A 25,553-nucleotide genomic window follows, 5' to 3' on the forward strand; every position below is an offset into this window, starting at 1 on the left:
TTGATCGTGGCCACCTCAAAAGCGGTGAATATCACCATCAGTCCCTCGTGATGCTTCAGTGCAAAAATTGTGACTTTAAACTGAACGGCGCACCCTGGTGGCAACGCGGTTCATCATGAAAGATGAAGTGGCTTTTGAGGGGCTTGGAAAGTTTATAGAGGCTTGAAATTTGGCACACACCTCCAAATGGCTGAAGGCATTGTTGTTATGTAACCATTTTCCTTGAATAGCGCAAAATGGCTCCACAGCGCCCCCTACAATATTTCAAAACATCAGCCCCTGCTCTGTGTTTCATCTATGAGTCTGACACTTGGTAAGCTTGTGTAAGATATCAAGATGTACAAAAAAGTCTCTTGGAGCAATATCCCAAATCCAACAGGAAGGCAGCCATTTTAAAATTAATGTGTAATTTTGATGACATTTCCCCCCCTTTTCAGGCCTCATACTTTGACGAACTCCTCCAAGGGATTTCATCATATTGAAGCATTCTTCAGTGTGTAGAATCTAAAGACCTTTGTGATGTTAAATTGCGAAGCTTTTTCCGTTCAGGGAAACGGGGTGGTCATGGCGGCACGTAGAGTTTCAGTCACTCGCCAAAAAGCACTAATCTGCTGTCACTCAAAAACACAATGTCCAATCTCTCCCAAAGGTCGCAGGTGTGATGAGACTCGAGCTTGGAAATGTTTGTTATGCTATTTGTCAATAATGGTTAGAGCGCCACCTAGTGGCATGACTATAATCCTGGTTGAATAAGATGAAATGTTAGCTGGTGATTAAAAGCATGAAATCCATCAATGTGACATCACATCGGACGTGCCGGTTTGAGGTGTTGGCAGTGGCTCGACGTGCCGGGGGTGCGAGGGCCCTCATAACGCTGCTTGCAGCTTTAATTTTTTTTTATTATAGAGGGCTGTGACACGATGAAGCCAGAGCGAACCGGTGAATCATTTGAATACCAATCAGTCCAGCTTGGAACAGGCTCACACCCAGTTTTCACCAGTAGCAGCTGGTGAGAAGAGGAGAGCTGGAGTAGAACGCCTGGAGTAAGTGGTGTTAAAATTGCTTGTAACAACGTCAACTTGTATGCTTTCAAAGAGGACATCAAACATTTAGATGAAGCACAGAGGCAGTCTGAGGCTGGTGAAGTATGTGACTGTGCTGCACGGAGTGTCACTTTCCTCCAAACATGTCAGCAACGTGCATGTGTTTGTGTGTGGGTGGCATAAAGAGTCATAGGGTAGATTTGACTTAGGGAAAGTTGTATCAAGCTGGTTGATCTTATGTGTCCTTCCATTAAGAAGCAGACATCGGGAAAGCTTCCACAGCTTGGAGGGCAGCCCCAAATCTTTGTTTATATAGCTGAGTGAACAAATTAAATGGATTCATAAAGACCCTCTGAAAGGGCATTTGTATCTTAGACATGCACACTAGTAGCTGTGTATATGACAGACACAAAATTCACATAAGCAAATGCAGCGTCTTATTTATTGCAATATAAACTTGCTGCCAGCATAGAAGAAACAGCGTGAGTGCTGCAATGTCCGCAAAAAAACTGCAGCTCATCAAAAAAGAAGCAAATTAAAATAACAAATGGACAAAAGCATTAAACACTTCCATTATTACATGTTGGTTTTGCTGCCTAATAGTCATTAAAAACACACACTTGAACCCTTTTGTGTGCGCCTGCTTCTAATGGATTTTGACAGAAAGAGAGACAGTATGACATCACACCTGACGTGTGAGGTTACATCTATAGTGACGCAGTCGTGATGAATACTACTGCAATTGTGTTGTTATTAGTATTACATAAACGGTGGAGATGCAGGTGGAGAAAACCATCAAAGGAGAAGAATACACTTAAAATGAATAAAATAAGTCTTCTTATTAATAGTTCAGTGTGTGCATTTAACTACTCAGCAAAGTCACTCACTTATGTCTACTGATACTGTTCTTTTTCGATTCGTTAGGCACAAATACGTGTATGTTATGATCTGCATGGCATCTGAAAAAGAACCAAACTCCAAATTTAGGTACTTGCCTTGGAAGTCACTGGTTGGATGGGCATATTGCTTGGAGAGCGCTGGAGCTCCGAGTCGCACTCCATCTCATTGTTTTCGGTCATAATTGGTGTAGAAGTGGGAAGCGTCGTTCGAGACACAAACAGCAAAAGTTTTAACTCCTCAAATAGAGTCCAGTCGGTAGAAGATTTCCGGATTTAGCCATTTAAAAGACTGACAAAGTGTGACAGATCCACATCAGAGGGATTTGTGCGCGCCTCAGGGCCACCGACTCCACAGAACACGTTTCTGGGTTTATTATGATCTGTGAGAACAGGTTATAAATTCACCAGCTGTTAATATCTCATTTATGCCACGTGAGGATGGGTATTCAGGAAACGGCTGAACCTTGCGTGTGGGTAGTCTTTTGTGTCGCCCGCTGACGCGCACCGGAAAGCTCCAATGTGGCACAATTCCTCCGTCCTCCAGGTGCAAATACGGCTCAAATCAGCAAAAAATGTCGCTGTGTGAATATGAGAATGTCAGCGAAATAAAATCATATCCAAATCGTCATCAGCTTGTGTTCTGGAGGAACTCGCTAGGTGTAAATCCAAAGCGAACTGTGTCCTTCACCGCTGCACAGACTTAAATTTAAGCGCATTCTGAGGCACGCCTTTCCATGCGTCTGAGGCGCATGATTGGGGCATTTTTATTTGTTACAACTCTACCGGGATTCATTTAGTCTAAATCAAGACTGACGGCCACGGGCGGAAGCTTATTCAAAACCCAAATATACATTAGCTTAAAATTTTCTCTGTTCTGGAGTAAAAGCAAGAGCAGCACTTCATTCTGCTGCTCGGATTTTGCGTCTTGAGTGTGTGTGTGTGTGTGTGTGTGTGTGTGTGTGTGTGTGTGTGTGTGTGTGTGTGTGTGTGTGTGTGTGTCAGAGCTGCTGTTTAATTCTATGCGCCTCCATGGTGCAGCCATAGACGCGTAGTTACAAATAGTAAGTGTGATTACATACAGTAACTCACAGACACGGATATCTTTTAAAAATATATTGCGATTTTAAGGCTATACGTTAGATAGACATGCAAAAAGGAATTAAGAAGCCACAAGAACACACAAGACGCTAGAGAGCCTTCTGCTGCTTGATTAAGCAGTGAATCAGAGCAGGCATCTTCCTCTTCAGAAGAAGAGCAATGAGTATAGGCTGAGCTGTGTTAGAATTATTCGGAGTTTTAGAGAAACTATATTGAGACAATTTTGTTCTGTTATCATCCATTCCTCTTCATTTTCTGCCTGCACCCTACAGCAGTGAATACTGAAAGTGTGGCTACCAGCTGCTGCCCACAGAATTAAAGCTTAATTTAAAGTGGCATCAGTATTGCTACCTGCTTTTAAATGCAATCTCATTTCCTACCTGGTTTAATCAGCGTTCTGGGACAAGTTCCTATTGCTTCTCTCCTTTATAAAACACACAGGTGACAGACAGGGTGGGTTAAATAATAATGGCATTTCAAAAGGAGTTCAATGTTAATATTAACAGAGTGGCATGGAGAAGGACTTCTAAATTTGATTCAAGTTTTTTTTCCTTCTTCTTCTGTCTGCAAAGCGTTTTTTCTCCAAAGGCTGACATCAAAGTTTCCTGTCAGAAACTCTTTGGGCGGGGGTGTGCTAGAGAATGGAGGAAGAAGAAAGGCTACGAGAGGAAGCCTCTGTTATCACATTCATTATTGCTTCACTCAGAGCCAGAGAACAGCACACAACAGAGTGACTGCTGGAAGTTTTAAAAAAAGAGAAACCCAAAACAAAAAAGCATTCAGTTTTCTAGTGTATAGCAGTGTCTGCTGTTAAAAATAAACTTAAGTTAAATATCTCGGTGCAGTGTTGTGCTATGAGCTGTGATCTGATCCAACAATGTTTGAACTCAGAACAGCTGAGAGAGCTGAATGAGGGAAACACACACACTCATTTCAATTTTCCCCTCAAAGCTACTCACCTTTCATCCTCCATGTGATACCCCAGGTGCCAGAACACGCCCCGGCTAAAAATGAACATTAAAACGGAGTGAAAACACATTTGATCTCTTACTGATTTAGACACATGAGGAAACAATGGGAGGATGAGAGGAACAAAATGAGTCCCATGCGGCGGAGGACAGATCCCAGTCCTGACAGCGGTCGTCATGGTGCAGCTACAGGACCAGGGCTGCAGCTCTTTCCATCGCATTAAATTGATACAGATTGTTCATCTGCTCCTCCACCTCAGACATCTGAATGTAAGTGCAAACAAACATAGCTGCATGACTTTGCATGCAGTATGTTGTGAGCTCACATTTGAACCCACAGTCACCAATGTGACAATGTTTTTCACTATACCCAACTGCTTGTCTGCATTTGTGATTAAAATACTTTTATAATAAGCTCGATCTCGAATAAAGGATACAATCAGACCTTTTTAAAGACTGTCACTGACTTTGAGGCTCTGGTAGCCTGACCTGAGTCTTCAGATAACTGTTTTTTTAATATATTGTAGAAATGTTATTGTAGCCATGTAGACAGCCTGAGGAGTTACATGTATATATGAATACCTGACAAATTAATTAAGGCATACAGGAAGAACTTATGTCTTTGGATTCATCTCTAGTCACACTAACATTACAGGAAATCAAGAAATAAATTTAGACATGTATTAATGCTATGCTAAACACGAAAAAGTATTGTTCATATTTCAAATGTTTGCTTTTTGCTGTAAGGCTTTTCCATGTTTGGAAGAGACTTTAGGGCACGTCATGTTAGGAGTGCAGGGGTATTGGTAGATATTTAAAAATCAGAGGAGGATTCATTTTATTTCAGTTTCAGGGTTTTTGTGCATTTTGGCTCACGTTTTCCATTATGATTGAAATCAATACCACCTGTATTTTTCCTTTACGACAGCCACATTTACTTCTATTTGACACGTAGCTAAAGAAAAAAAAAAAAGAATAAAAAAAAATTATATTAATAATAATTATTATATATTCCAGTCTGGGGCTTCTAGTTTAACCAGTTTTTTTCCTAACTGAAGCAAGTCAATTACTTATTGAATAATTGATTCAGAACTGGATCCTGAAATAAGCTGAGAGCTGAAATCATAGCAGCAGAGAGGAGAGTGGCTCATTGCTGCCATCTACTGCTGCGATGATAAACCACCATTAACCACAAAGTGAGAACAAGGTGCAAACAACTCTTAATAATATAGGTATATATTTATTCATACGTACATATTCATTTATAATCGGTTAATTGTAAAAAAAGAAAAAAAAGAAAAAAAGAGATTTACAGTAATTTAACTACAGTCATTGTCAAAACTTTTTTTTGTTTAAATATCTCAGGTGCCAATCTACCCTGAACACACACTTGTAAGTTCACCTGTTGCCCTCTGCCTCTGTCCTTATCCACAACCTTACTCCAGTGTTTAGGATCAAACAAACGGACCCAGAGCGTAACAGCTCGACTTCTGTGTAAACTGGTGGAAGATCTGACACACGCACACACAAAGGTGTTTTGTTACTGTAAGGGAAAATAAGTCTGGTGTTTTGCTGTGTAGAGCCTGTAGTGTATTTCTGTACCATGAAAAAAGAAGGAAAAAAAACAAAAAACAAAACAAAAAAAAAAAAAATAAAAAACAGGTGACAAGTCATTTCTTTTGTACATATATAAAACCTTCAGGAGCAAGTTGAGTACTATTAGTTGTAGTCCGTGTTGTCGGCATGCGTTTATGACTTAACTGGTGCACGACGAGGACAAGCAGATTTGACATCCCAGCTCACAGACTAGAGTCCCTGACTTTCTTTTTCCTTGAGTTAACAGTCTTAAAACCAGAGCACAGTGACAGAGTGCATTACATTACTCCACCATTTTGACTCTTGGTTCTTCTCTAATCCCCCATAAACCCCATTCAAACAAAACAGATCAGACTGGATTACACTGGATTCATCTCGGCTTGTATTATCCTGCTTGTCATAGCTGTCAAATTGCACGCACGTAGACACACCGAACAGAATCATCACTCTGCATTTTGCGTGATAGATGCCTGTTGCTGAGCACATCAAAACCAAAGCACAGGGGCATTTGCAGGTAATCAAAATTTTGCAGTGAGTTTTCCTGTTTTTGTTGTATTGAAGCATTTGGATAGGTGCATTATGGGACGGATCCCATTTGGAACGGCAAGGCATAAAAATGAAGAAGAGAAAAGCACACTTAACGGGGGGAAAAGAAAATCTTTCCGTCCTTCTCCTTGATGGAAACATTCAATAAGCAGACCGTACGTCATACATACACGTCATTGTGACCGTTAGCCCTAGATTAAAAGAAATTAAAAAATAAATCTGACTCACATTTAACATTTCAAACAATTGCACTGGTGCGAACACTTCTCCTGGACAAAGACTACACTCTGGACATTAACAATAAACTCTGGATAAAAACAAACTCCATCAGATCAAAACTAAGGACTGGAAGAGGGCTCAAACTCAACTTGGAGACACTGAACTTGTGACTTCAAACACAAACAGGCAGAATCCAAACCACAGCAAAACAGAAAAACAAAGAAAGCTCCAGAGGAAAATCGTGTAGAGGAGAAAGCAGTAAAAGACACATTTATAAAATGAAAAGGGAACAGGAGATAATGAATGAAGCCGGTGCAAGTGTAGGACAAGATAATCCATAAGAAAAGGCGCCAATACTTTAAAGGGCAGGGGAGGGGGCTGAAGTCCATTATAGCCCTCTTTTGTGACAAAAATCATTCCATCATATCTGTCAGCAGGCCAGAGCTGTGCGCTCAAGATTCAGTCAACTTCCTCCACCAGTCTGATCTGGTTGTAACCTCCTGCAGCATCACTGGTCCCAGACAGACTGAGGAGGTCACAGGTGGCAGGGTGCAGCACACTATCACTCCGTCCCCTGAAAGGCCTCATAGAAGTTGAGAAGTCGCAGATGCCACTCCAACATCAAGCACATCCTTCCACCACTGCGTGGGGTTCACCAGTTCCTCGTCATTGGAACCATCAAGGACTCGAAAACAAGCTTGACTTAATGAAATCAAACTAACTGAAAATAGCTTTACTTTGATTGTTTTCAGTTGGCTTTTTCTTTCCATTGTCCTGGTCTGACACCATGAATTAATGCGGTCGGACCTTTTTTGTTGACAAAAGAGAAAAGAAAAAAAAAAAAGTATCTTTTTAACGTCTTCTTTTGTTGACATGAGCCTTCACATGCCAGCATCAGTTTGTTTCACTCCATATCGAGTACTGGGTCATTTTTTTTTACTCTCCAAAAGCTCCAGCACATATTCTCACGCACATCTGCACGTAAACAAGCATGCTCGAGACTCCTCAGAAAGACTCATCGACGGTAATTTCTGCCCAGTCTCATATCATCATGTTGCTGTTTATCTGGCTTCAACTCTCTGACTCCCGCAGTCCTCACATATTTACATTGAGATTTTAAAAAACTAGAGGTGTTACATGCAACATTTGGCATCTTCTCAAGTCCCCACTTGTAAGCCTTAATTGTCCATTTTTAGAAAAATATTAAACTTTGTCTTCTTTTTTATTTTTCCTCTGCACTATATTGAAGCTTCTGATTGTAACAGAGAGAGAGACAGAGAGAGGTGAGGGCATATTCGCTGCAAGCGCAGTGTATGCGTTAATTGAGGATTTTTTTTATTTATGTGTGTGTGTGTGTTGTTAGTTGTTAGTAGTCTTCAATTTTGAGATGCCGGTTTTGCAAAGTGTCTCATCATTGCTTTATTGTAAGTGCAAATAGCTGCAAGTATTCTTAATAAAATAACATTAAAAAAATCAAAGTTTCTGCTGCATTCTTGTGGGGATGTTGGCAGTTAGGTGGCTACATCGCTGCCCCTCTTTTGAAATAAACAGCCTGTAGAACCAAGCGAACACTGGTCGTACTCAAGTGCAGTTCCTGTCTAGAGGTAGCTGTTGAGTTGACCTTTAAACACTAAGGGAATTGTGTTTGGGAGTTTGAGTGGGATCTTTCAGCCATGTTTAAAAGCTCAAAGTGCTTGATAAGTAAAAAGCTGTAATGGTTTTCCGTTTGAAAGACGGACTCATTCGTTAGGATTTTTTGTTGTACTTCATTTGATGACGAGTTAAATCCCTCAATGGTGATAACATTTTTTAAAACATAAAACTTCTTTGTAATACTGGTGTGTCCACTGAACACAGCCCACGAATGTCCTCCAAAAGTTAATCTGTGTAAATGTGTCTCTTCACTTGAGCTTGTATTAAAGCCTATTGTATATGTTCTGTTTGTGTGCAGTGGTAAGATTTAAGAACGTTTTGGGGAAGGTTACCCAAGATCCTGTAGTGTTGTTTGGCTCTCTCCCTCTCTCTGCAGCTCCAAAAGGGGGACACACCAGCATGTAGTCTGTGACAAGGGGCCAGGAGTGGTGGGGGGGAGCAGGTCAGGGGTCAAGTGACTGGCTGCAGGGAGCATGTACGAGGGACACAGCGAGAGGGAAGAGGGGGCTGTTCGCTTTACATCATAGCAGGACACAGCAGCGGCAAAACCTCTGACGGCTGCCCCCGACTGAGGGGGGTGGAGTGACAGGAGCGAAGTATGCATGCACTTTGATGTTAGGCAGATGAGTCTGTAGTAAAAAAACATAAACGAGAGAGAAACAGATGGAAATGTATTAATCGCTCGTACAAATATGTGGAAAGCTGTTCTGGGACATTTAGTACACCAGTAGCTATAGCTTTGCTGCAAACCTCAAGTTTATTTTTGTTTCAGTAATCAAAAACGATGTCAAACTGCTGTCGACACAGTCAGGCTATGTCTGATTTTCATTCAAATTCAAAGACTAACATAGGATTCAGTGAAGTCTGACTTGATCTGGACAGAGTGTTCACTCACTGCTGTCAAGGAGACAGTTTGTTTTTCACAGCTTAAGTTTTGATTCATCACTTCATGTGGGTGGATCGATGACTCAGACAGAGTTTCATTTGGACAAAATGCATGAATCTGTGTTGTCTGATTCCACCCTCTGCATTACATCTATACTTCGTGATCATGCTGATGAGGAGGAAAGGTTAGAGAGCACCAGTCTAACCTCCTACATCAATAGTGATAGTAGTTTGCATTTTCAGCATTCTTCTGTAAAAGGACAAATGGCTTGACTGACAAAGCAACTCTAAGAATGCAATACCTTTGTGGTAGTGTTTGTGCTCTTGCTACACAGCATTGTTTACAAAGGTAAACAACTAAACATCCATAGTGGTTTCACACAAGAACTCTGGACAATGTCGGGAGAATCAAGTCCAGACATTGTCTTTAGTTGTCCTTTTCCTTATACATTACACACGACAGGAGTTGTCTGTTTTACTTGTTACAACTACTTGAAATATTCTGTATGCTTTTTACAAAGCCTGGTGCCTGGGTAGAGCATACACCAGTGACAAAACTCAACACACAGGTTAATCACACAAACTTTGTGCCAGGTAGTTAAATGTCTGCTCTAGCTGAGACAGACATTTGGATTTTAACAAATGATGTGAAAAAAAAAAAAAAAAAAAAACACGTTTTTTTGTTTGTTTGTTTTTTACAAAAAAAAATCCTGTAAAAAAAACAAAAAAACCCAAAAAAAACTACACACCCATCCCATGATTCAATAAATTGTTGAACCGTCTTTAGCAGCAATAAACTGAATCAGTTGTTTTCAAGATGACTTTATTCATCTCTAACATTGCTGAGGAGGAATGTTGGAGGAGGAATGTCGCACCCTTCTTTACAACACTGCCTTTTTTATGCACAGCTCGCTTAAAGTACGGCCACAGCATTTCAGTCAGGTTTACGTCTGGACTTTGGCTGTGCCTTTGCAACACCATGATTCTTTTCTTTTTCAGTCATTTTGTTGTAGACATGCTGCTGTGCTTGGGATCATTGTCCTGCTGCATGACCCAGTTTCAGCTCAGAGTTAGCTTTTGGACAGATGGCCTCACATTTGACTCTAGAATATGTTGGTATACAGAGGAGTTCATGGTCAACTCAATGGTTGCAAGGTGTCCAGATCCTGTGGCTGCAAAATGTTTAAAAGTTACATACTGCTAATATGCAGTACTTTGTTTCCACCATACATGCTCACGCTGATCTTATCTGAAATTCTTCCAGATGCCTTGTGATTTATTCAGACGCAAATCTGCAAACCTAAGCCATGCTGCCTATTTTTAGAGAGAAAAGGCTTTCTACTGGCAAACCTTCCAAACAAGCCATGTCTGTTTAGTGTTTTTTATTTCTGCCCAATTGTCCTGTCATGAACATTGAAAATGCTTACTGAGACCTGCAGTGTCTGAAATCTAGTGCTTGGGTTTTCTTTGCATTGTGTCATCTTAGTGAAAATTGACTGGAACGTCCACTCCTGGAAATACCATGAAACATCACTACGAACTCTACTATGAAACATCTGCTTTCATAGTGGGGGTCACATTTGCTGATGATCAGTTAAACAAGTGCATTTGACTCGCAACACCCGGCTGCTACTTACTCAAGAAGAAGCAGTAAGGATGTATTTAGGGTTTTTTCCCCACAGGGCTGCTTACAGTCCTATGAAAATTGTGTTTTTCACAAGTGTGGTAAGATTTATTCAGTCAAAAAGAAATTGAATACATTTACATCAGCAATACAATTTGTGTTTACCATACATTCTGCAACTGAACAAGCACTTACTCATTACTCGCAGCCCACACAACTCACCCTTAGTCTCTTAATACCGGCGCGAGTGATCTGCTGGCAGTCATAGAGCTCGATGCGATCCAGACTATGGCAACTCTTCAGGTGCTCCAGTGAGGCATCTGTGATCAGGGGGCAGTTGTCCAGCTCTATCACCTCCAGACGGTCGTGAGCACAGGGGCCGCTGCCGAGGTGTCTGATGCCATCATCAGTAATCAGCTCACAGTGGGACAGACTCTGCAGGAACATTGTGGTACCAATACAGATGCTCTATTACTAAACTGTCTATGAAAACAGCCATGACATTATGCTTGAAAATGCTGCAGGAGCAAAATATGTTTGAGTGGCAAGCACACACTTACCAGGACTTGCAAACGGGGGCAGTGGATAGATAACTGGATGAGTGTTCCATCTGTGATCTGATGCAAAAGTGAAAGAAACAAAATTCTCTTAAGCGAAGAAAAGGAGAAAACAGTTCAACCATTATATACCATATTGTTTATTTACCTGCACACATTCTTCTAAATCCATCTTCTCAAGCTCGTGACAATTCTATAGAGAGAAATAACAGAGAAGAAAAGAGATTGCATAATCACTATGGATTTATGCATAGTGATTTTGTTGGATCCAAAGTTCTGCTTGCCATTTATCTGCAATGCAACCAAGAGGCAGACACCACACTCACCCTTGCTAATGTAGTGAAGCCCACGTCTGTAAGCTGAGAGCAGCGAGCCACTTCTAATATTCTAAAAGGAGGAACACAATGAAGAGTTATACAGTTGAAGGATCACTTAGAGTCCAAAATTTTGAGTTCTTTCACACTTAAAAAGGTAACTGGCTCTACAGTCACAGGCCTCAAGATATCTGTACTGCAGACGGGTCAGTGTAATATCTTTTATTTCCATTCCATTACCTCAATCCTGCAATCTTTAAGCTTAAAATGAGAATTCAGGTCTTTCTTTTTGGAATTTGAAAGCGTATGAACAGTCTCCCGAACATCAGGCAGCCAGGACAAACACTCTTGAAACAAAGATTAGTTGGATTTTTATGTAAAACAAATTAAATATTTTGCAGTTTCTCGCAAAACTCAGAACAAAGTTTGATGTGTAGGTGTGTGACGTCACCTGAGGCGGGGGCAGTTCTGTCCCAGAGCATGCAAGATGGCATCTGTGATGTTGCCACAACCTGACACACACAGAGACTGCAGGCGGTGACAACCCCGGCAAATTGTGATGAGCCCCTCATCTGTGATCTGCTGCTCACAGAAAGACACAGTACGTGTTTGTGTATGAGGGAAGTGAATCAAATCAACATCCACTGTGAAATGTAAAAACATGCCAGGCAAAACTTCTCTGTGTTGTGCTCTCTGGTAGATGTGCAAAAGCAAACAGTGTACAACCCTGTGTCCAAAATCAGTTATACAAACTATAATGAAAAGCAGAATAATATCAAAGTGTCAACTTCATATTAATATGAAAGCATCACTTTCTTTGGGATGCTCTTTATTTACTAGGTTAAATACAAACAGTTTGTATTTAACCTAGTTCTGTTTTTATTTTTAATTACCCTCTTTTCCATTTGAGCATTTACCCACCACAACCGTCAAGAAATATTTAATCAAATTCATAAAGAGCATACATTTTAAAAAATTAGTTTTAACAATTGATATGGTGTCTTTCTACTACTGTCGATATTGTTGTAAAATGATTAAAAGTAACACATTTTAGTTTTTTTATTATATTGGTATGTGGTGTTTTAGAAAACTCATAATATACATGTTAAGAACAGGTAAAAGAAAGCTTGCTTAGAAAAAGAAAACAAAAAGAAAGCTATAGTGAAACGATGACAAAAATCAAAGACGAGATATGAGACGAGAAAGAGATGCAGAGGGGACTAACTGGATTGTGTGAGCAGGCTTTAGGGTCTGGATGTCCGTGTTCTGTGTTTCTTCTATTCTTGTTAAATGTACTTACTGAGCATGTCTGCAAGTTCAATGTGACCAATTCCGGACAGTGAGCTCCGATATGCTTTAGGGCCTCGTCTTCTAGCTGTGGAAAAGATTGGGAAGCATTGGGAAAGAAAACTGATATCTCAATAAGGAATTTCATAAGAGAAAAAGACTAAATCAGCGCAGACTGTTCTTTTTATTTATTTATTGGGTTTTTTGTTGTTTTTTTTTTAATCCAATGTCTGTCCCTGATGGTATGCTTTGTTGCATGGGAAAATTTTTCTTTTATGTGTGCAGCTGCCACTTTTTCTTGCAATAAATAAGAAGAACTAGTGAAAGGGAAGATGACAAAAAGTCTAAGATTAAAGTGGACCCTATTCACTACAGTGTTGACTGATAGAAAACAGAGCACCTAAGAAGTCACTACTTTGACTTATAAAAAAAAGTTTTAGAATAATAATGCATTGGATTTATATAGCGCTTTTCAAGGCACCCAAAGCGCTTTACAATACCACTATTCATTCACTCTCACATTCATACACTGGTGGAGGCAGCTACAGTTGTAGCCACAGCTGCCCTGGGGCAGACTGACAGAAGCGAGGCTGCCATATCGCGCCATCGGCCCCTCTGGCCATCACCAGTAGGCAAGTAGGGTAAAGTGTCTTGCCCAAGGACACAACGACCAGGACAGAGAGCCCAGGGATCGAACCGGTGACCTTCCGGTTACAGATGCGATTCCCAACCCCCTGAGCCACGGTCTCCCCAATGTGTTCAATAAAATGTTACACAGAATGAAATTGCCAGCAACTTATTATAACATAATCACGTGTGTACCTGGGTGCAGCCCTTGAGGAAAAGACATTTGAGACCAGGGCAGGAGCGCACCAGGGCCTGGATGCCATCCTTCGTGACTTGATCACACCAGGAAATGTTCAGCTGCTCCAGCAAAGGACAACCCTCACTGAGAATAGAACAAAGAAAAGGGTGAGCAGCGGAAACTTGCAAAGAATGAAAGGTGCAATGACAATTAGGGGAAATGTTAAATGCATAACAAAATTGAAATCTTCTCACATTATTCGTATCTCTTCTGTGACTTGTGTAGGTTTAAAAAGAAAAAATGAATCACAGCCAACAAGTAGTACATAGGATTGAAGGGACTTATTAAGCTAATTTCCGGCTTCATATATTTATTCTGGAACTCAGCTAAATGGTCATGTTTAATAGAAGGTATTCACCACTGTAACATTATGTTTGAGAGGGACAAAAAAGAACAGACATAACAGGTTCACTTTGATATATGTGCTTTAAAATTAGTGGGAAAACAGCATATCAAAATAACAACTGGCCATACCTGAGCGCTTTGAGTGAAAGGTTGGTGATGGAGGTACACGAGGCGAGGTCCAGGTGCTTTAGCTTTGGACAAAACTTACTGAGGCTATTACACGTGCTGCAGAAGAACAATACAGTGATAAAAAGTGTATTATGATATGTTAGATACATTAACCGCACTGCTGCATGGACTGTTACTATACCTGTCTGTGATCTTGGTGCAACCGTTCAGATTAAGCACCTCAATGTTCCTGCAGTTCTGTGAGAAAGTCCTAAAGAGAGAGAGAGAGAAAGAGAAAAAGAAACATTTGTGTGATATCAGTCATTCTGCACTTCTCTCATTATCTCCCCTCAGGGTCTGAACTAGTATGAGAATTTCAATTAGGCGAGGTCCTCACTAAACTCACCTCAGGGCACTGTCACCCACACCCAGGCAACCCCGCAGGCTCAGCTTCCTAAGGAATCCCCCACATCGCTTTGAAATATTCTCCACCACTCGACCCTGCAACAAAAAGAAACATACTCTTTCTGCTGTATTTGTTTCTACAGCACCTTTAAAGTACCGAGTATAAAGTGACATATAAGCTGCGATCATAAAGTTCACAGACTCCACCTAAAACAAACAAAGATGACACACATGGTTTACATTTGGCTCATTTACTCTTCAAGATCAACTCCTCTTGCACTAGAAAGCCTCCTAGCCATTTTTACATTGGTCTCTTAGAGTTCATCGCAGGTCACGTTCGCATAAACCGCATATCTGCGATTTCTCTGTGGATCTCAAAACTGACACAGCATTAATGTGTTCTGGTGGTTAGAAATTGTTCTGTGACTCACAGACCATGGCTGCTTATAAGGGGAGTACAACCAGGAGCATACTGGTCATTATTTATTTATTATTTTTTACACATTGATGGGGTTGAGAATTCATCTTGCAGGGTTAGACTGTCAAAGTGGAGTTCTACTATTCCCCAGAGCTGTTCTATGGAGGACATATGACTGAAATAACCTAAACTGTGGTACTAAAAATGCAGTTTTACACCATACCCAAACAGTTTTCACCCACAAACCATCCTGCTCATCAAATTAGTCTCTGACTTCATCATCTTCTTCACAATTAAAACTATGTTGATACTGGGATAGGCTCAAACCTAGGGCCATAGATGGTTATTGATACACCCAAGGAGATCCAAACAAACTGCAAGCTGAAGATCCAGTGAAGGTGATAAAAGTGGAACTTCCAGGCGGGGCCCAAAAAACATAGCAACTGCACTTTAAGGGGCACAGTTCTGTGTAAGAAGACTACCATGAAGGGCAGATGGGTCAAATTTGAAGCATGATTTCGTTTTTAATATTTGGAGTTGCAAACATTTATGATCGCATCTGTTAGTAATAAGATATAATGAAATGAACCAACTTCAATGTCCCTCTGAAAGTCAAAGAGGTCGATTCGTTGCCAGTTGCTGCCATCCAAGGCCAGAACATTCCAGGACTAAAAGCAGGGAGCGGAGGGGAGTGGACAGAAATTCTGAGTTATTTAGCATGCACACGCAGAACACATACTATAACTGAAACCACACACACGCACACCTTGTGAACACAGACTCACCCGTGAGACCTGGGCACAGCGACAGAGTGTCACCACATCCAGAAAGGAGAAGATTCTAGAAGACAGACAGGGACGGTTTAGAGACCATGATCCCCGCTGCCAGAAGCTTCCTCTTTACTGCCCTCAACGCAACCCTGTGTGTGCTTCCCCTAACAGCAGAGTGGTGTTGACTAAATCAGCTAATATTGCTTTTACTGTCATCAAAATACATTTCCCTGCTTGCAGAACAGATATGTTTTCTTAAAGTGAGGTCCTGACGGGGAAAGCATTTCTTTCTAAGGAATATAGTTGGATACCGATTAGAGGATCCTACAATGCAGCAAAAAACTGAATTGGGGTTGAAGCAGGGATGCAGTGAGTTGCAGCAGTCTGCCAGCCTCACAAATCACAGCACTGCACCAGGCCAAGCAGCACAGAGTCAGCAGCCGCAACACAGACAGCTTGGCTGGCAAGGCCGAGGTTTGAGTTATGGCCTTCATTTGCTGTTTGCTAAGAGGCTTGTGAGCACCCCCCCCCCCCCTTTTTTTTTTCTCTCAAATCAATTTAAAAGTTTTATAACCACGAGCACCTGTTTGTAATTATGCTTTTAGCACTGGTTGAGCAGTGGGTGTGTAGAGCCAAGAGAAATTGGCATCCTAGTGTTTGGAATCTTTGTTTAAAAAGGGCAAGTGAACATAAACGATATGATTGTGAGACACACAATATTTGCGTGTGTTAGGGTAACACACAGAGGATGGAGGTGCTGCCTTTGAGTATGATTTTGTGCCGTAGTAAAGTCATGAATGTGACTGTGGAAATTTCAACATGCAAATTTTGCTTTCCTCAAAAAACAAACAATAAAAAAAAAAAAAAAAAAAAAAACTGCAAGTAAGTTAAAGTGCATCAAAACATCACTCACCTTAGCAACAGCTCTTTAGGTAACTTCTTATTGATGACTGCCTCGTCACTATTTGTGAACATCTAAAAGGGTGGAGAAGATAATATCAGTCCTGGAGGCTATCACAAAGTGACTGGGGCCCCTTTCATCCCCTCTCCTCACTCAAGGACGGCCCCAACACATAAGCAAGGATAAAAGATCATAATCTCATCAGCTGAGATGGATTCAATGTCAATTCCCAGAAAACACAAAGGGTGACAGAAGATAAACTAACACAGGCCACAGCGAGGTGGGACTTTGTACTGTCAACTACAAGGCTGTGATGGCCTATGCTTTCATCTTATCTTTCCTGCATGCATATCCGTCTTAGTACACGTGCTACTGAGTAAGACCCAGTGTTCAAAACAGTAAGTACTGAAACTTTAAACTGGAATTGGTTACAGTACCATATATTTTTGTGACTCTAAGACAAATAATTCGAGCTTCAGCAAACAGCTAAATGGGTTTCCACACAAATAACTGCATGCTGTGTGAGCACAAATTTGACTCCAATTCAGAGAAAAAAAGTCACAGTAAACAAAGAGACAATAAATTTGCATTTATTGAGTCCCAGCTACACACACCCTTCTTACTGAGGAATTTAGGGTTCCCATAATTTGTGGGAAATTATACTGTGCTAAATCACTGAATGCAAGATGTTGAGACAATGGTCCTTGGAAACACGTACTCAATCACAACAGGATGAATGAAGTAACATCTGGCTCAATCCATTTTTCTCCAAACATTCAGAAAACAAAACGTTTATACCAGGGGCGGATCTGGCTTGTAAATAAAAAGTGGCAGAAGGCACATGTTAATTACATGAGGTAAAAGATTTATGACAAGATCAACAAGGTGTTTGTCAATTCTTATTTGCACTACTTGATAGAAACAAATACCACCAATTCCAAAAAGAAAGATTTATTTACCCCGTTTTAACAAAGGGAATGATTTAAAGGTCCCAACAGAGTTCTATTTTGATTATTGGTGTGTATCCTGAAGCCACACAATAGCGTCAGATTTTGAGGGACGTGCACATAAACCCATTCATCAACTCACAAAAACAGACTGTCACGTCTGCCAGTTGAAATTGAGGCCTGGATCTTTACGAAGCACACAAACGCGCACACCCAAATAAGGCATCTTGGGGTCAAAGCTGTTCTATGTCTTTCTGATAAAAACACAAACTCTTTCTCAAGCTGCACACACACACACACTCACACAGCTGTATGCGGGGGCTGCCTGCCAGCGCAGACGTGTAAAATTTTGAGGGAGTAAGAAGGGACAGACATTTTCTGTTTGGATTTGGGGCAAATTGACTCTGACAGCACGCCTTCCAGAGCGTTGCTTTCTGGCCAAATAATCCAGGGCCGTTTCAAAAGAAGCAGATGTCCGTGGTCAACAGCCATACACAGTACCCTTTTGTAATCTACCATAAAATGATGCAGTATGAATGTGACCATTATGTTTTGGCCACTGCTCAGTTATAAACAGTAATGCAGGGGGTTAAAACAAACAAACAAACAAAAAACAAAACAAGCTGGGTGTTCTGTAGTTTGTAGTAAACCACTGCAGAGGCAAAGGGTAATTTTATTTTTAGGAAATGTGTAAATATTCCTTCCTGGTAATAAATAATTAAATCCTGGTCGTTTGATCGATAGGAGGGGCTTATATTTGAGTTTTAGGTTATTATTGCATACATGCACTGATTGAATTAGGCACAACTAAATATGGTGAAGTCAAGGGACCTGTTTAAGGTCAGAAATTTAAACCAGTTTAAACCTCCAAAATAGTTGTTTACATACTCTTTCTAATTAGTGAATACAATGAGTGGCCATTTAAGTATCTATTTTTCCAGTCTGTTGGGTGGTCTTTTGTTAACAGAATAAAAGTGCAACAGCTCAGTGCTTGCAGCAGAGCTGTGTATTTAACACAACTTCCTTCCCTGCCTTTCAAAATAAAACACTCACTGGCAGACTGCATTTTTGATGACTTACCAGCCAGCATATTTGGTTTCAAGCTTCTTATAACTAACCACCAAAACCTAAAAGCTACTGAGCATACCATTTGTTAAATTTGCTTGGAATTATAATCCTAGGTTAGTGAACAACAAAGGCTTTGTTTAGCTCATATCATAAGTTAAGCCCAACTGATAGATTACTTGGCCAATATCATCAACTGACAGTAGCAGACGCTGTCGATCCCTGCCACGGTGTGACCACACTCCTATCGCCAATTTAGAATGACCAATTAACCCAACTTCCATTTCTCTGACCTGCAGTATCTGTGAGCCACGGGGGCAAACGAGCAAATTCCACACAGAACCCAGGGCCTTCTCACTTTGAGATGACAGTGCTAAATGTTGCACCACCACAAACCACTTAAAAAGGTCAAAAACAAAAAACAACAGCTGTAATTTACAAAGCTTCACATAGTTTGTCCAGCTGAGCAGCTTCATTGTTTAGAACAGTTTCGATCCTTTTTGCAGAATCCCAGCCCTTCCCCATTCCCAAGGGGTCAAAGACTGCAGATATGTCAACAGCTAGAGTCTCACAGAGATACATTAAGTGTCCTTTGGCAATGGCATGAGGTTATAGGAACAAATATGACACATCATGCTTGCCACATATAAATGGTTGTTGATCTGAAAATATTTTACTTGTTATATATTCTATTTATAAGTATTTTGTAAATATTTAAAACTATACTTATTTTTCTTTAACATATGCATTTATATTTCAGATTAGTCTTTACCTTATCAAGATACCAGGTTTATTTTAGATACATATTCCTATTTCTGTTACATTGACTTTAGTTTTTTAACTGTTGTAACTGAAGAATTTCCCCAAATCCTGACTTAATATTTACATCACATCTTATCTTAGCTTGTCTTAGTGGACCCCTTCACATAGTGGGTAAGAACAAACAGGACACAAACTGCAGTCTTCTGGATGGCAAACATCTAACTTTGGACTCAGTTTGTCACTCAGCATCTAATATTGTCAGGATTGGCATTGGTTCCTTGAAACACCCAAGTACAACTTGTATGTTCAATGGGATCTGATGGAACAGTAGTAGCTGATGCCCCCAACGGATCAGATCACGGCTAATCATTTGCTGGTGCAAAGTCCAGCGGCATCTTCACTTTAAGTTATTATCTAGTGTTTTGAATAGACTGCTTAAAAGTTAATAAGCAATGAAAACATCCATTTTCATACTGCTGGCTGATATGTCGATACCCAGATTTTTTATTTTTTTTACTTCCTAAAAATCAGATGTACGTAATCAGATGTATGTATGTATGTATATATATACACACACACACACACACACACACACACACACACACACACACACACACACACAAAATGTAAAATAATTAGGCCCAGTCATATCTTAAAGCCTTCATAGTACATTGTTATGCTTATGTAGAATTTTGTTCTTAGACAGCAGGCTTACTTGTGTTTCCTGGAGTTTTTAAAAGTAGAATAGGAAGCAGAGCCTTCAACTATCCAGCTCCTGCAACAGGCTTAGGCTGCTGGGTGGCTTCCCATGATGCACTGACCATTTCCTCTTCACTCATTTCTTTTCACCCTCCATGTGTCCATACACCACAACTGCATGTTGGCAATTATTAAATTCAGCTTATCTCCCATAGTTTGCCTTTTCTGCCATCTCTCTCTGCTCCCACAACTGGTCACAGTGGATGGCTGTCCCTCCACGAGCATGGTTCTGCCAGAGGTTTATTTCCCGTTAAAATTCAGTGTTTCCTTCCCACTGTTGCCAAGTGCTCCCTCATTGGTGGTCATATTATCATTGGGGTTTCTTAAAAAATTTGAAGATCTTGACCTTACAATATAAAAGTGTCCTGAGGCAACTGTTGCTGTGAATTGGTGCTATAATAGATCAAATGTCTTCAAGTTAAAAAAAAAAAAAACAAGTACATAAATTTGTGAACTACACAAAACAACAACAAAACACAAAACCTTAACTACAGAATGTTTGAAAAATAGAAACTTTTATCTTGAAGGCAAAACATCGCCATTTCCGTTTCTCCCCTCTCCTAAATCCAGATACCTTTAAACAGCAGCTCCGCCGCAGCTGTCGGGCCAGAAGGTAACGGCCTGAGTCGTCAGCTGTTCACCGTTAAAAATAAATAAAACCACACACACAAATCCCACGCTAACTGGGGATTAAACAACATCAAATGCTCGGGCTATACAGGCCAATGTCAGTGGCCGGATACATTTGTTTGTATATAAGTTCGCACCAAAATATTGAGCTACGCTTGCGCGGCTGCGACACAAAGTTTATGGTAATAGCCTTGCATTGGGGGGAAAAAAACCCCAACAACGACACTGTAGGTAGACAGCGTACATATGGGCCTTTTGAGACGAGTGTAGGTTATGATGTGTGTTACACTGTAATAGCTCGGCACTATTTTCAGATATTTTGTGCTAACACCGGGTGCAGGTAGCAGACTGAGGCCACCACCGCCGCAGCGGCTATAGATATAGCATACATAACGAGGTCTCAAAAGAGAGAAGGGGGGAACATAACAATCCTGCATATGAGGATAATTTTAAGCAGCTTCTTTTCCAAGTGAAACCACTAAATCCTCCACTTCTGCTCATTATGTTGACGTGTGTCGAAGCTTTCCTCGGCGTGCTCTCTGTAGCCTCATTGTCTTTGTTTTGACGGCGCAAAGGGAAACGAGGACAACGTTTAAAGAGCACTCAAAATGCCTTGAAAGTGGCTGCGAGCAGCACGTCGGCTTTAGTGGAAAACACTAACGTGCGTCCTCTCCACGCCAGGCCTCGACAGCCTATATGTTGCTTGAACAACACAACAGTGTTTGACCTAATCCCAAATACTGACTGCGGAAGCTGCATCAATAGCCTCCCCATAAGCGCAGTTTTATAATAATTATAGCAACAGTCAACACGCAGGCCCGGATCGTAGCGGTTATATCGGCTATTTTTAATGTGTCTCAGTGACTGTCAGTTAATGGAAATAATTAACTCACCTCAAACCGGCTCCGCGAAACACCATTTACCTCCTTCCCCATGTCGGACGCTGGTAACCGACTCAATGGATTCGGTGTAGGCGCAGTAAAATGCAGATACGGGCCCTCTCCACGATTATCATGCTACCGTCCTCTCGGTAGCTTGATGTATTTTGACCTGTACCACGAACCACAAAACCTCTTGTTACCGATAAAAACAAAATATATGGGTTACGAGCAGCAGCCAGCCAGCCATAAGCCACTTCTCTTATCAGCTCGATTCGCCCTCACCTCCTCCTCCCCCTATAAGCACAGCTTTCTTTCCATCCACACAATAGCCCGACAGCAGTGGGGCAGACTAAAATTCAGCCGGTACAACCCCTACATCCATAATAAATAAATAACATTAATATGAAAAATAATAAATATAATGACCTTGCTCAGTGCGCACTATTTCTTGCTCTCTGACTGCTCCTTTAACCAAAGCTCACAGAGGAGCAAATATAAATATCAAAGTGGGGTGTCAACCATTTGCCCGCACACGTAGCATGAATACCTATCGAGGGTTTGGGGCCACATGTGATAATTAAAAAGTTAGATCAGACTTAAAGTTCATACAGACTTTGTGAGAAAACATAGGCTAAAAAAGTATGTTTCTCTTATAGTATGAAACAAAAACATCTAAAGTGAAGTGCATGTCTGAGTGCACTGCCACTTTCCACTGTATTAAAAACAGTATTAAAACCAGAATAGAACCTGTGAGTTCGGCATTTTATTAACTATCAGTAACGGTTAACACTCGTTTTTAGATTATTCTATCTCATCTGCTGTTATTAAACATTCCAACTTTGTTATTGCAATAGGGAAACGCCACTTCCTCGTTTCTCCTCGGGCACACCCCTCGTCAACAGCGGGTCCAATCAGCATCCAAGGACGACAGCTCGTAATACTGCGTCATCGTAGAGCGTAAAACTAACACGCCAGACAACACTGAGCATCAATATATTTATAGCAAAGCTAGTGATAGCTAATATGTTCCCTTAATTTCTAATACGCAAATAGTAGTGTTTGACTGGGGTCTGGTGCTCTGTAACTTTAAGAAAACAGCTATTTTTAATTGAACAATTATCTCCTGATGCCCCTAAGGATAAAGAACCCCCTTTTAAAGTGTGTGTAAATAATATACTTTTTTGGGGGGTTTTTAATCCCAAGGTTTGAATTTGAAGAGGACCTTTGCATCTTTTGTTCTTTACTCACTGGCCACTTTATTAGATACATCTGTTCAACCGCTCTTTAATGCAGCTATTTAATCAACCACTTGCATGGCAACAACTCAATGCATTTAAGCTGCTAGAATTGTCAAGTAGACTTGTTGAAGTTCAAATTTATCATCAGAATGGAGAAGAAAAAGTTATTTAAGTGATTTTGTATGTAACTTGGTTGTTAGTGCCAGACAGTCTGGTGTGAGTATTTTAGAAACTGCTGATCTACAGGGATTTTCCCACACAACTGTTTCTAGGGTTTACAGGGAATGGTCCAAAATAAAGAGGAAATATCCAGTGAGCAGCAGTTCTCTGGGTGAAAATGGCTTGTTGATGTCAGAGGTCAGAGGAGAGTGGCCAGACTGCTTCAAGCTGTGTGAAAGGCAACAGCCACTCAAATAACCACTCATCACAACCAATATATGAAGAGCAATCATGAATGCACAATACATCAAACCTTGGAAAAATATTACCTGGTCTGATAAGTCTTGCAACATTTGGATCTTTGGATGTTCTGATGGCTGCTTCCAGCAGGATAACATGCCATTTTGCAGAGCTCAAATAACTGGTTTCCTTAAATGACAGTGAGTTCACTGTACTCTAACAGCTTCTAGAATCAACAGATCTCAATCCAATAGAGCCTCTTTGGGATGTGATGTATAATGATGTATATCATGGGTGTGCAGATGACAAATTTGTAGCAACTGTGAGATGCTATGATGTCAATATGGATCAAAACGTTTTCAGGATCTTATTGCATCTGTGCCATGAATAATTAAGGCAGTTCTGAAGGCAAGTGTCTCAGTACTGGCAAAGTGTACCTAATAAAATCACTTATGAGTGTATATGCAAATGTGTTAAGCTACAAAATACACACTCAGAAAGAAGTGCACTGTAGAAGACAATTTTATCCCTAAAGGAATAATCCAAACAAATGTGCCCTCTAGTACTGTTCATTGGACCTCAACGTTTTAATACTGTTAATATGTAATTTGTGGGAGCTACCTGGTTTCCTATTTCAGTTACAGGTAAGGCATTAAATACCCGACTAGCTTTATTCTGTCTAGGTCTTGTATATCAGTGACATAGAGATGCAGATGATAGTACTATTTTCGAACAGAAATAAGGTCGGGGGTTCAACCTCTTCCAGGCATTTTCTTGATTTTCTCTGGTCCAAAGAGAGATGCTTGTTATGTTAATGGAGTAGTTCTCAAACGGTGTGTTGTTACCAGGGAAAAATGTTGAAGGTTTTCTGAAGTGTGGCATTAAAAAAACAGTTTGACAACAGAGATGTCAGATACATGAAGCTCTGAATATTAAGGAAGACTAGAAAAGAAATAGTGAGTTCACATAAATGAATTCCAAGTATATGAATGAAAAGTAATATAAAATATGTTTATATACCCAATTTTACTAGTCTTTTAAAAGGTTTGTTTTTGTATTATCACATTATATTACAAAATTATCACCCAAAACTTGCCCTGTGAAGTACAAATCACAAGTGTATAAATAGGTACCTGCTGTCAAAAAAAAAAGATGTTCGACTTTCATGAAAAGTTCAGGATGAACACATTGGGGTTAACTTTAAAGTTTAGCAAGATTTACATGTAAGATAATCGGTAGGTTATCTGTAGTAGTAGTTAACGGACTTTAGTTGGATCTAAATGAAGCAGCTAGGGTGCCTTAACACTGGCTGCACCGCAAGCTTTGTGTGTGTGTCTGTAGCTTGAAAGAGTTTGTGTTTTTACCAGAAAGACAGAAAAGTTTTGACCCAGAAATTCCTTATTTGTGTGTTTTGTAAAGATCCAGGCCTCAATTTCAACCAGCAGACATGTCAGTGTGTTTTTGTAAATTAAGTGTGTGTGTGTAAATGCACTTAAATATAGCATTGTCCTTAAAAAATCTGAAATATCTCTGCTTAATTATTCATTTCATATCATATACTTTAAGTGAAACTGTGATTTGTGATAACTATTTTTTTCAGTAAGATAAAGTACAACTCTCTATTTAAAACTATTCTGTGTACACATAAACCTGAAAATCCTAAACCACAGATACCCACAGGCAAACTGACATATGTCAGCCACAGGGCAAGAACAAATGCTGTTTTTCTTTCATGGCAGCTTTAGTTCATTCACTGCCTTCCAAGTGACCATTGTCTGATTGTTGTATTGTTTAAGACATGTAGATTTCTATTTATCTTACCAATACGCAGAATGCTGATCCATCTGCTGATGTGGAAAGTACTAGTATGGAGACAAGCCCAACATAAAGTCATGCTTTGGTTGATTTCTCCTAAACACTTTGCAAGATCTTCTTTTCGCTTCTTTTTCCTACTAGAGCATTAGTTAAACACAGATTTCTCTGGGGTAACATGATAAAAAACGACTACATTTTGAAAGACGCCCACCTAAGACTGGACCTCATGCTTATCTTGTGAAGCAGATCTTATTAAAAAGACCTTACCATGTAAGTTAATGAACCTTAGTAGTAGGTTAAATATGTTGAAGCTTTCAGGACCCAGAGGCAGTTGCCTGCTGCCTGTTGATAATAAGACTTTGCTCTATTAGCTTTGCCCCAGTGTCTTCCTTTTCTGTTCCAACAAGCTCGACATTTAACAACCCATCATGAGCCTGGCATCTAACATGTGTGTTGATTTAAATGTGTTATCTGAAACTTGAAAAGTTTGTAAAAACGTACTTTTGCTAATTAATACACATCTCTTCATTTTACGTCTCTGTCGTGTCGCCATGAG

At 40.3% G+C, this 25,553-nt stretch overlaps 2 protein-coding genes across 4 annotated transcripts in view; both read right to left on the bottom strand.

Moving 5' to 3' along the window:
* LOC101487267 (SH3 and cysteine-rich domain-containing protein 2) overlaps nt 1-2,762 on the bottom strand; it is a 79,797-nt gene extending 77,035 nt beyond the window's left edge. The window contains exons 1-2 of one of the 2 annotated variants that reach the window (XM_076883361.1): nt 2,406-2,762; nt 2,039-2,322 (exon numbers count right to left, since the gene is read on the bottom strand). In XM_076883361.1, coding sequence (XP_076739476.1) covers nt 2,039-2,122 — 84 coding nt within the window. In that variant the 5' untranslated portion in view covers nt 2,123-2,322; nt 2,406-2,762. Of the gene's footprint in view, nt 1-2,038 lie in introns of both variants that reach the window. The other variant, XM_076883362.1, reaches the window with a different exon arrangement.
* A 2,466-nt stretch (nt 2,763-5,228) lies between these two features.
* Nucleotides 5,229-22,069, bottom strand: fbxl20 (F-box and leucine-rich repeat protein 20). 2 transcript variants are annotated; one of them, XM_004552317.3, is made up of 16 exons: nt 21,972-22,069; nt 21,558-21,714; nt 16,514-16,575; nt 15,616-15,670; nt 15,424-15,498; nt 14,414-14,508; nt 14,210-14,278; nt 14,029-14,124; nt 13,512-13,638; nt 12,703-12,777; nt 11,854-11,984; nt 11,415-11,475; nt 11,237-11,281; nt 11,092-11,148; nt 10,754-10,966; nt 5,229-8,651 (listed from the first exon to the last, which is right to left on the bottom strand). In XM_004552317.3, the coding sequence occupies exons 2-16, from the start codon at nt 21,597-21,599 to the stop codon at nt 8,544-8,546; spliced, it is 1,311 nt and encodes a 436-aa protein (XP_004552374.1). In that variant the 5' UTR covers nt 21,600-21,714; nt 21,972-22,069; the 3' UTR covers nt 5,229-8,543. The 2 variants fall into 2 exon arrangements, with proteins under 2 accessions (XP_004552374.1, XP_076739478.1); XM_076883363.1 differs by lacking the exon at nt 21,972-22,069 and having other exon boundaries at nt 21,558-21,872.
* Between the last annotated feature and the right edge of the window lie 3,484 nt (nt 22,070-25,553).

This window comes from Maylandia zebra, linkage group LG4 (genome assembly GCF_041146795.1).
Source record: "Maylandia zebra isolate NMK-2024a linkage group LG4, Mzebra_GT3a, whole genome shotgun sequence".
Lineage (NCBI taxonomy): Eukaryota > Metazoa > Chordata > Actinopteri > Cichliformes > Cichlidae > Maylandia > Maylandia zebra.